Genomic DNA, 12,061 nt, shown 5'->3' with positions numbered 1-12,061 from the left:
GACGATCCTTGAAGTCAGAAACAACGACCAACTAGCTAGCTTGTTCAAATCCAGGGACGACAATAACATCCTAGAGATATTACTAGGATAGTGGGGTTAGTCCATTGCAAAACTCTGCCTAAATTACTTGCAATTATATATAATCAACCTAGCTAGATAGGATTCGAAAATGCAAATTAAGATATATACTCTCTTCTTTTCACAAAGGTTGGTGTATTTGATTTTTATTGAGGCAATGCTTTGGTCAATAATAACTTTATTCATATGTAGTTTATATGATAGGAAACACAATTATCAGAAAAATCTTTTGAAGACAAATTTATTGATTATAAACTTCGTTTCTTAAAAATCACATCTTTGTTAAGTACTAATTCTTGGTCAAAATCTTTGCCTTAACGAAACCAAATACGTCCACATTTGTGAAAATGAGGAAGTACTTCCTTGTTATGCCAAAATTAATTCTGGAGGACAAAAATAAAACCAGGAGTCCCCAGACCAAACACCCCGTTACATAATGGATTGACGGGCGCTCTTCTTCCCATACAAGTTTCATTCATCAGTTGCAGTGCGGACCAAGAAAAGAAAAACACAAGGCAAGCTTTAGCACTGCAGAATCTCTTGTCTCCGCAAAGCCATATAAAACGGCCGGCATGGCTTTGAAACTCAGCCACGAACCAGATTCCATTCTCTGCGCCTCACAGTAGCAAACGCCATTTTTCGCATTTTCTTTCTACCGAATCTGCCCTTCAGCAGAAAGTATTTTCTTTTTCTCACAAATAAAGTTCGGTGGAAAATAGTGCGGAAACCATGTCAGATTCCTATTCAGAATTCAGACAAGTATAATAAGGTTTCAGGTAAGGTATATGTATATATCATGGAATGAAGAAGTTTGGCAGATGAGAATTCAGACAAGCCCTTCCTTGGTTGCCACCATATAATGAACAAAGTCTGAAATCAAAAGGTGAGGTTAAAATGTCACTTGACTGTTGGCTTTCTAGCATCTCTTCTCCTTTTCCGCTCTACAACTCTCAGTGAACCAAATTGTAGTAGCAACAAGTTTCGAAACAAAATAAAAGGTTCTGTCATGTGAATCATTTCTCAGTTCTTAAGGGAGCCGGGTGTTCATGCAGCCTATTTAGCTGCTGCTGGCCTCACTTGTCCTAAAAGATCACCTGAGAGCGCTACTCCACCTTCTTGCCTTCCTTGACGGCTTCCTCTTCTTCCGCTTGGGACTCGGTGAACTCCAGTAGCTGGCAATGTAAAACAGTTAACCAACAGCATTTTTGTAGCCAGGATAAAATTGGAAATGGAACGAAATGAGATGAAAAGACGATGGTGCACAAGCCAGTAACCGGTATGCGTGTTGAGAATTCTTTAGCTCAAGCCAGACAGAAGTAGAATTTTATTTCTTTCAACGTCATCAGAAAGTGATTTTTACCCATAGCTAACTAAACGTAAGAACACCACAGACAGGATCCAGCTTGTCAATTATTTTTATCTCGTTCCAGGACTAATAAACTTCGGAATATTGGAACAACAAACTGCAGCGGCTCTACTGGAAGTAATCTTACTGCCATACAATACCTTTCTTGCAAGTCATGCGCAAGTATTTGATTCGTTCCTGCATCTTACCGTAGCATACTAAGAGCAAGCATCAAAACTTTTTGGCAATATATACCACTGTGTGCTGTGCGTTCACCGTCCATTAATGGTATTCCTTGTGTTACACTTGAGTTTGAAGTAAGGGACATGGTAGATAGCTGGAGGAAATGCCACGGTCAGGGGTTAACAACTTACCGGCTTTACTTCTCCATTCCACAAAGAGTGGACAGCGACAAAACCAGTCACGCCTGGAACAATGTACAACAGAGCAGGCTGCGTACCAAAAACAGGAGATGAGGAAAGAAACTGGTGTTAATACTTCAGAGATGGCAGACATCGAGAGCTACAAGAAACATTAATAACGAAAATACTAACCTGTGCAGCTTGAAACAAGTTCATCACAACTATTGTTACTGTAATACCAGCAGTATATCCCAAAAATGCACTATTGAAGTAACGGTTCTTAATCCCTCTCGAGACATCAAAACGCAGGGCAAGTGCGACAAATATACCTGGAGCCAGAAATTGAAACATACATTATATGTGTATAAGCAGATACATGATTGTGTAAACATAGGAGTTTGCATGCTTGTCTATCTCAGATGGTGTAGAACTGCTTAGGAAAAAGACTATTGGTTCATCGCATCAAAAAGCTTTTCCTATTTTCATTCTACTAATAGTACACACAAGATCATATCAACAAAATATTCTGATCGATGAAACTGATCCATAGAAATCGGGAAATGAGGACGCAAGGGCATCACCGCATCACTGTAGAACTTTTGATTCCATGTAGTTACTGTTATTCTATAAAAAACAAGTATTCATCTAAGAATGAAAACCAACATATACAATAGTGTTGCCATTATTATATTAATACATGTATACTGTCCGAATCTTTCCTACGGTTTTCTTCAAAACATATACAATAATAGTCTCAACTCTCAAGCTAATTTTTGCTGGCTACATCTGGACAACAGTACCAGACCTCAGATTCAGAAAACGCATTTTTTTTACATCAACAGCAAAAGGAACTTAAGCCAGTTATCTTTAATACAAAATTGTTGGATATTTAATCATAAATCAGACAAATAAATCCAGTATCGCTAGAACATGAGACAAAACTAAGCAGTCTATTATCACTAACCAGGTATTACAATGTCACCAAGGCCAAGCATAGAGAATGGGCGTGCAGCATCTGCAGTTGGAAATAGAAGCTACACCAAAAAAAGGCAGGTGAGGATGAGTTGAACTATTCTAATGAAAAGGGAACAAAATATCAAGGCAGCAGAGTGAATTCATTGAGACAGAATTCTCACAAAAAAATCAATGAGACAGAACCCTAACCTTTATTGGAGCATCAAATGATTTGGCAACACTGACCATAACTGGAGTGAAGAACACCCAGAAAATGTCATACACAAAAAGTCCAGCCTGAAATTGCAAAAGGAAGTTTAGCAATCATTGACATAACAAAGTTAAGAAATAAACAACGAAGGTTTAAGTTGCAATATGTGGAATTATAATAGAGTATGATTCATCCACAACTGATGAAATGACTGTGACTAACTTTTTCAAAAGCCATGCAGAAGCAAGGATTTAAAAGGCTGTAGAATTGTCAGTAAACTAGTATAACTTTCCAAATTATCTAACTCATGAGACAGATCATAATTAAATCATTCTATTTGCCATAAATTGTATTTATCGTATGTACATGTCATGCTCCAAAAGAAAGGATTACGATAGCAGAGAGGTGAGGAGAGGAAAGACAAGGAATGCATAAGTTTCAATTCAGTACAAACTTTGACTGAATCCATACCAAGAGAATACCACCGGTTTTGAATGATCCTAGTGATAGCATCTCAATTCCCTGCAAGATAGAAAAAGGCTATTAAGGTTCTAGCAGATAAAATCCGAGGAGGAGAACAGATCATGTTTATGAAGTCTTCAGCACATGATTGTTTTAGCAATGCATATTAACCTTGACCCAGAAGTAGCAGTAAGGACAAACCTGGATACAGAAAGCAATTCCCAAAACATTGTTTGCTAGCCAATGCTTCTTCATGGCATACCATACGCAAAAGAAAAATCCGGGGATTGAAGCAACAACTTGAGACTTGGTAAACTCCACTGAGAGCGCTGAAATATGAAGTTGATGGACTTAAATCATCAGAGAGCCTCAAGCTTGTAAGGGGGAATACCATGTTGTAGTATGACAAATACGGTAAAATGGAAGTTAATAACAAACTCAAGGGTCATATTATTACACCAGAAGCAGCAAAAGCATTGCAAATCTTGCAAAATGTATACAGACTCCAGTACACCCAGAAAAACGAGATTCCATATCATAAGAATTGTTGTCACGAAAAAAAATATTTCCATGACACTTATTTTTTTTAATAAAATAACAGAAATCCTCTTTCACTTCACTCTATGCATTTTTGTACAAAAGCTATCCCAGGTTTCTGTACTGGGCAACATCAAGCTGATAGAAATCTTCTTTCACTTCACTCTATAAATTGGTCTAGAAAAGCATTGGTGCTGACTTTTTAGAACACCATTCTAGTTATGGTACACAATAAAGCAGTACATCAACTCTTGTGCAGCATACAATTCTGGAGTATGGAAAGTTGGCAATACTAGAGGTGGAACAAAATGGTGCCTAGGGATAGTGATAGAAATATATTTGTATTAATTTGAGTAAGATGCAGAATTCAACCAAAACGAGCAAGCATCGAAATGAAGGTGGGAACCATACAGTGGAAATATGGAGCACGCCAAACGATGACATTATCATTCCATCCTTGTGGAAGAAAACGTTTTACAGAAGGAAGCAACGTCGCACTGCGTGACAGAATAGGGCACATAAGTATTCATAATGCAGTTACACTTCTAAGAAATTACATCTGTAAAAAAATGCTTTGAAGCACATTTAAAATTACCATAGAGCGGCGATGCCAAGAATGAAAAAGTAGGCAGTGAGAACGGTGTTGACCAAGTCCTTGGAGACAAACTTGAATAGAAGGAACAGCGACAAAAGCATAGCACTCCCGACCAAAGGGAAACGCATAGCGTGCTCTTTGGACATTGTCTCCTGCATAAGAACAAGTGCAGAAGTTGAGTTGACCAGAACCATATATAAGAATTCCATGTTAATCTATTGTAGTAGCGACCGCGAAGGTACATTAACATTGAAAGAACAGAGAGAGAAACATGTTGCTCACAGAGGGAGGAGTCGCCTTGACAGATCGGTAAGAGCCCACATAGACGGCAAGACATGCTGTCAGTATCACATTCAAATTCGGGTTTACATTGATCACGAGCGGTGCCAAGCTCAGACCTGCATAAGCCGCAGAACACATGAGGACTTACAAGTCAGCAAACATCCCCCGTCAGATTGTCAAAACAACAACAAGAAAACGATGAGGAAGGGTGAAGAAACATACCAGCAAGAGCCAAGTTGGCAGCAACCTCATGTGTTTTCATTGTCACAGCAGACAACCAGGGAGATTACCCGGGTAGTTCTCTCGCCCCAACTTAAGTTACCAAAACAGCCCAGGTGCTTCAGTGTACCGTGCTCCTGCTACAACAAACAAAAATAAACCAACACCGGTGAATTAGACAGAAATTCAGGTCGCTGCCCTGCAAAAATTCCTTTTTTTTCAGAAGCTAGACTCTGCGTGCTGGATTATTTTCCTTTCCTCTCCATTCGACGAACCCTAACAGCTCTAACGAACCGAAAAAACAATCTTAGACGGGGTGTACCCATCGCCGGCGATCCGCCGCAAGGGGACGGATCTAGTCCAGAACCCGCAAAAAGGATGGTTTTTTGGGGATCGAAAATCATCGCGGATGGCTAGATCACTAGAACCTCGTACCTGAAATCCCGATGTCGATCGCGGAGGGATTCGGGCGGGGTGCAGACCGCCGGGATCCGTTTGCTAGTACGCGATAACAGAGGATTTTGTGAGGAAGATTTCTGCTTCCTGTGGGTAGTAGTAGCCGTAACCCCTGGTTTGTGACGGAATCGGATCTCGGATCCTGGCCGTCCCTTCCTAAACAGCCACGGTCAGGATTGTTCAGCCTTCGCAAAATCCATATGCCGACTCGTACTCCATTTTGGTTTGAATTTCAAAGTGGTTTGTCCGAATTTGACACTCTAAACGAATTGTGCCCCTCCCACAAGTGTCACTAGTCACTGGCATAATTCTTTAAGCTAGCGGGGAGTAAACGAGGAACATAAATCACACGTCCTCCCCGACACGACAACGGTTCGTGCTAAAATTGATTGTCGATGTTAACCAATTCGAACTTTTGATGAAGAGCACGTGGATGGAAATACGGACAAAGAACATACCTAGATGGAGTGCATATAATATCCACGAAAAGCGTCCTTTCTTTTCGATTGTTCTCCCCCTTTTGACTTACTGGGGAGGGATATATACTGGCATACTAGTCTCTATCTTTGTACTCATTTTATTTGCATTTATTGCGTAATAAATGATATACTATTCATATGCAGTGTTGATTTGTTTATTTTGAGCATTTAAAATGGATGCCTCTATCTGTATCTTATATTAGGAAACATCATTTATTAGGAAATAATATGATATTCACATGATTTTTCGGTCTCGTGTAACATGTTAATCCTACTAGTCAGACAATGAGGAAATTTGAGGCCGAGCGAGGACGGCTTAGATGAGCAACCATTGCACAAAATATGCCTTTTAAGCTGGACCAAATATTAGGGCTCAATCTTGTGGTTAGTGAACCATGCTATGCTAAGCTTTTAAATTGACACGGGAAATAGTCACGAACAGTAAAAACTTAGTTAGCAAAAAGATAAAATTAAGTACTCCAATGACAAGAAACGGCTTAGAAGTATTTAGTTAGCAAAACAGCTAAGAAGTTTGTTGAACAAGTTGGATTATCATCATATTCCACCGCAATGTAAAACGCAACATAAAATGTCAATATCTAGAGTAAAAGAATCGAATTATCTTATAATTTTTTTAACTTGGGTCCTCCCGCAACCAGTTGTTACTACAACTTCGTTTTTATAATGGTTTTGAATAAGCCAAGCGATATTGTGTAAGACAACCATGACACATAAAATTGGTCCGCAAAAGTCGACCATATAAAAATATCGGTCATTGCACGGTTGATTTTTTTTTTGTTTGAGACAAATTGCTCTGTTGATTCGTTAATGTGGACATGTATATGCCTTTTTTCCCCCTCTCGTTCTACGGAGTACTTTATATTTTACTACCATTCGGCGGTGCAAGTTTAGGGCATGATAAGATGAAAATAAATTTATCTCGTCACAATTTTTCTTTTTTTGAGAATATCATACTACTAATTTTTTTGTGTGCGCGGAGAACCTATTTTCGAAGGACGGAAGGACAGCAAAATAAAATCTTTAGTGACTTACAAGCCCAGCCCATTCCTCCAGTGAAGGGAACCGTAAGCCCAGCCCATTCATATCGAAGCCCATGGACTTTAGCACTTACAAGTGGGCCCGGACCTGCAGCCTCACATCCGCGTGAAAGAAAACCCTACCCCCTCCCGCACGGGCCTGCACTATAAAGTCCCTCATCGTCTTCCTCCTCCCGCGCCGCCACTCCCGACTCCCCGCAAAACCCTAGCTGCCCTTCGACGCCGCCGCCGCCGCCGCATCGTCTCCAGGTTCGTCGTCCTCCTCCTCGCACCTCACTCTAGTCGCTCCTCTCTCTGGTCGATGAAATGGCGCGACGCGGCTTGCTTTCCTCGCGGTCGTAGCAGTAGATTCGCCGTCCTTGTAGCCGGAAGTTGCCCGTAGCATGGCCATGGCGCGCGCCATTCGCTGTTGATCTTGCTGCCACCTAGTTTTTTAGTCTATGAACTCGCTCCCTTCGCTGTGTGATTTATCGGTTGATTCGGTTGCAGGTAAGGAGGGGAGGGCGAGATGGTGAAGCACAACAACGTGATCCCCAACGGGCATTTCAAGAAGCACTGGCAGAACTATGTCAAGACCTGGTTCAACCAGCCCGCGCGCAAGCAAAGGCGCCGCATCGGTGAGCATTCCCCAGCTCTGGGTTACATTTTTTTTTGTTTTCTTCTGATTTGCGAGAATAGCTGCGTTGTTCCTCAGGTATATTGTAATCTGGAGTGGGTAATCTGTGTATTGCTAGTGATAACTGCGGATGTTTGTGGTGGTGGCGAGTTTAATTGCTGTGATTGGTGGTTGGATTAGACAGTGTTCTATAATGTCTAGTGCTCTGTCTGTTTAGTTACCGTGTTTAATTAGTTGTTCATAGTATCTGGACCATAACATCTGTAGCTGGACGCAAGTTAGCTACTGAACTAGATGTCCCTGTCATTCCTGTTTTGTGCCATGTCACCTGTTCTACTTATGATGGATCTCATGTAATGAGATGAAAGAACATCTGTTCTGATGATTGACTGATTTGCTAGCCAGTTACCACTCAAGTCACTGTTACTGCAATTACATGTTTTGTGGCATGATCTTGTTGCATGTTTGAATATCTTGAAGAACCATATTCTTACATTTTATTACCTGTACAGCTCGCCAAAAGAAGGCTGTGAAGATCTTCCCACGCCCGACATCTGGACCTCTTCGCCCCATTGTGCAGTGCCAGACTCTCAAGTACAACATGAAGGCAAGGGCTGGCAGAGGCTTTACCCTTGAGGAGCTCAAGGTGATTATTTGATTATTATTTTCCCTCCATCTTTGAATAGCCTCTTGTTTATGCTACATCATTTTGATCCCCTAATTGGTATACCGTTGGACATGGACAAAGTTCAAATTTTAGAAAAATAAAATTCACTTTATGAATTCCATGGTTTCTTGTATCAGTTTTGTTTTGCTGGCATTACATAACATTCTGTATCCATCTTCTGACATTGATACCATGTAACTGCAGGCAGCGGGCATCCCAAAGAAGCTCGCTCCTACCATTGGCATTTCTGTTGACCACCGTCGCAAGAACCGATCACTTGAGGGTATGCAGTCTAACGTCCAGAGACTCAAGACCTACAAGGCCAAGCTTGTTATCTTCCCAAGGCGTGCACGCAAGGTCAAGGTATGGCTGTGGTTTCTTGTTCTGTTTGTAACTCATCATTTAATGATATAGTCTTGTGTGTTCTGACCCCCTCTGACTGTGCTCTTTGTCCTAGGCTGGTGATTCTACTCCTGAGGAGCTTGCCACCGCCACCCAGGTCCAGGGTGAGTACATGCCCATCACTCGTGGCGAGAAGCGCTCGATCGAGGTTGTGAAGGTCACAGATGAGATGAAGGCGTTCAAGGCCTATGGTAAGCTCCGCGTCGAGAGGATGAACCAGCGCCAGGTCGGTGCACGGATGAAGAAGGCCGCAGAGGCTGAGAAGGATGAGAAGAAGTGATGAGATGTCTAAGCTTGTTATCATCATCACCAAGTGCTAGTTTCTAAATTTTTGTTTTGGACTGCTCGGACACCTTGTGTTTGATACCTGATATACTTATTTGCATGATCTGCCATCCTATCCTAGTGAGTCATTGGATTTAGTCCTTGTGCATTTCTGATCAATTTCTGAATCTGCAATGTTATTCATGCTTGTCAAGTCAAAACTCAACATCTGTTTACCTCCACATGAGATCTACAAAGAGTAGAATGTTGAAGCAACAGCCTATATGCAGTTTACTATTTTGTTCTGCAATAGAACAACTGTTGCATATGAAATTCTGGGAAGGTTCATTAGATTCCTGGATCTGTGGAATGAGGCAGAATGTACTCCGTAGCATTTAAAAAGATCATAACATACGTATATATGTGAGGACGGATGTAAAAGAATTGTCAGTATTACTGCAAATTTGCAGTTCGAACTTAGAAAGCACATCGTATTCCTTTTGAAACTGGTGTCGACGAAAATCGACCTTGTGCAAAATCTTCCTCCCAATTCCCTAATGGTAGGGAAAGGCGTCAAATCTTCCTCCCAATTCCCAAATGGGTGTCTTGCTGGAAATTGGGTTTCTTGGTTTGCACTACTAGCTTGGTAAATACTAAATAGGTGATAGGTGATGGCTAGTCCATCATTTGTACTAAATCAGCGACACTTATTTTATGCATTGGTCATATATTTTAGGCATATTTCAATATTTCTCTACTGCACTTGTTGACGACTCTCTAGTCTCTACTGCACATTCACGTGAGAAACTTGTTGACGACTGCCCACTGCAAGTTCAGAATCACAAGATACTTCCATCTTCTTTATACAAGACATCATAGGCAATCATTTGTTTTCCCGAAAAGGAGGGGATAAGCATTCATATTAATTCAACAGATCCATAACTTTAGTTCCGTATGCAAAAAAGGATTCTCAGTGTCCAATGTTGTCAACAGATCAGGAATTTTTTCCAAGCATTCTCAAGGAATCTTGGGTTTTGGTCGCACGGTGGTTTAGCGAGAAAATGGAGCTCTGCCTTGTTGGTTGACGGTCAGACAAGTCGCTCTCTGTTCATCCTGGCAGCTCGCCTATAAAAGCCGATCGAGCAGGAGCAGGGCTGATGAGGAGCATCTATAAAAGCAGAAGCTCAAACTATAGCCCTGTTTGTTTGGACTTCTGTTTCAGTTTGTTGTGTTTCTAGCTCTCTAAAAAGTATTTCTTTCGTTTACACCAGAAGCTGCAGAAAGCACCTCCGGGGGACGTGCTTCTCAGCTTCATGTGTAAATGGGAGAAGTGCTTTTTAGAAAACTAAAAACAGCAAAAGCTGAAGCAGAAGCTCAAACAAACAGGGCCACCACGGAGGATCGGAGGCTCTGCGGTCCCTATACGTGCGCTGCCTGGCGCAGTACGCGGACCACGAGGCGTCGACGATAGGCACTAGCTTCCAGGTGTTCAAGGACAGCGTCCGTTGTCCTCCGGCAGGCAGCACGACCCTTGTTCCAGTTGGCCGGCAATGAACTTCCTCGGAGACCTCAGTATCCCAGAGGATCGAGCTGGACGGGACGTACATGTGCTCGGAACCGACCTCCCAGATAACTTCACTCTCGATCGGCGCCGTCGACGTGCCACAACCCGTCGTCGCCACAGAGTTCCACAAGTTAGGCCGTCGACTGGCGTCGGACTCGATATGATCTGCGGCCATCACTCGTCACCTCCGTCAAGGATCAGGGCTCCAATTGCGGAGCCTGCTGGGCATTCACTGCCACAGGGGCGAGTTGATCTCCAGCTCTGTGCAGTAGATCCTGGACTGCGACCCCAACGGCCTTGGCTCATGGTAATCTTGTAGGTCGATAACTACAGCAGCCAGGCTCGCGCTGGACACTGCCTACCCAGGGATGACGGAGCCAGGATGTGCTTATGAGGGGAGCGAAAATTGAATATCGAAGATTGGAGGGGGCGATTAAACATAGACCCTAGTTTTTTTTGCAAGTTTATTTACTCTAAAAAAGCACTAAGTTACCCTTTGAAACACAATTATTGTGGGGTGGGGGGGGGGGGGGGGGCGGGGCGGCAAAGCCCCCTTAAATCCGTCCCTGTGCCTACCCTTACGTGGGGAGGAAGGGCGCCTGTCGGGACCCCTCACCACCGTCAACGGTCTCTTCCGAACAAGGAGGTCGAGCTGCGCACTGTCGTGTACGACGATTATCGATGTCGGCAACGACTTCAACAAGTACAGAGGTGGCATCGATACAGCAAATTCGCCCAGCACTTGCTGACTAACAGCATCATATTTGTACTTCATAACCAACTACCAATTGAAAATGTACTCAAATTGCACATAACGCTGAGGATTCAAGAGGATGCGATCGTGTAATATAATTACAATCAATCGACAAGACCTTTTAGGATAGAGTGACGTGACAAAAAAAAGTGTCTTAAAGCTAGCTAATGTTGTTCTGATGGTTGGAATTTTCAACTTTTTGGAATCAAGGAGCAAAGCAAAAATACGTTTGGAGTCAAAGTCATATAGGCTCGGTATTGCATGCCTGCATTTCACCGTATACATAATATACTCCCTCCGTCCCATATTAAGTGATTCGAATTTGTTCAAATCGGATGTATCTATGCCTAAAAAGCGTCTAGATACATGTAATAGAAAATCACTTCGTATGTGACGGAGTGAGTACCTGGGCTGCAGGCCAAATATCAAATCCCTGTAGTTTCCGGTGCATGTTTCAATGGAGGATTGTAATGGCTTGATGTGTGTACAAAGAACCATGTGCCATCGTGGCTCAGGAGTGCTGGCTGGACAAGGGAACAGTTAAACAAGTACAGAGAGACATAATAAATCTTCGCCCTCAATCTAATTTTCACCTTGGTAGATTACGTTAGCTGATTATACAATATTCTATAGTTAAACCACAAGCATGTGATGATTTTTACTGACCGCTGGATACGAATACGATTAACATAGGAATTTCATTCTTATTACTACTGATGATACTTACATGGTTTTATTTTTATCAGAACTCGTTGT

At 42.2% G+C, this 12,061-nt stretch overlaps 2 protein-coding genes across 3 annotated transcripts; one reads left to right on the top strand and one right to left on the bottom strand.

Annotated features, from left to right (window-relative positions):
* Positions 1-843: 843 nt before the first annotated feature.
* LOC100826568 (signal peptide peptidase 2) lies at positions 844-5,639 on the bottom strand. Of its 2 annotated transcripts, none has more exons than XM_003573299.4 (12): positions 5,481-5,639; positions 5,049-5,185; positions 4,827-4,942; positions 4,545-4,696; positions 4,361-4,446; positions 3,614-3,741; positions 3,422-3,472; positions 2,950-3,036; positions 2,750-2,819; positions 1,978-2,114; positions 1,798-1,875; positions 844-1,250 (listed from the first exon to the last, which is right to left on the bottom strand). In XM_003573299.4, exons 2-12 carry the CDS (start codon positions 5,086-5,088, stop codon positions 1,182-1,184), a joined length of 1,014 nt encoding a protein of 337 aa, XP_003573347.1. In that variant the 5' UTR covers positions 5,089-5,185; positions 5,481-5,639; the 3' UTR covers positions 844-1,181. The 2 variants fall into 2 exon arrangements, with proteins under 2 accessions (XP_003573347.1, XP_010233708.1); XM_010235406.3 differs by having other exon boundaries at positions 5,049-5,182.
* A 1,493-nt stretch (positions 5,640-7,132) lies between these two features.
* LOC100825017 (60S ribosomal protein L13-1) lies at positions 7,133-9,263 on the top strand. The gene is made up of 5 exons (XM_010235405.3): positions 7,133-7,287; positions 7,528-7,655; positions 8,167-8,300; positions 8,526-8,684; positions 8,779-9,263. Exons 2-5 carry the CDS (start codon positions 7,547-7,549, stop codon positions 9,001-9,003), a joined length of 627 nt encoding a protein of 208 aa, XP_010233707.1. The 5' UTR covers positions 7,133-7,287; positions 7,528-7,546; the 3' UTR covers positions 9,004-9,263.
* Positions 9,264-12,061: the final 2,798 nt, after the last annotated feature.

The sequence above is a fragment of the Brachypodium distachyon genome, chromosome 3, assembly GCF_000005505.3.
Source record: "Brachypodium distachyon strain Bd21 chromosome 3, Brachypodium_distachyon_v3.0, whole genome shotgun sequence".
Lineage (NCBI taxonomy): Eukaryota > Viridiplantae > Streptophyta > Magnoliopsida > Poales > Poaceae > Brachypodium > Brachypodium distachyon.
Note: the sequence above shows the minus strand (reverse complement) of the source record. Positions and strands in the feature narration are given on the sequence as shown.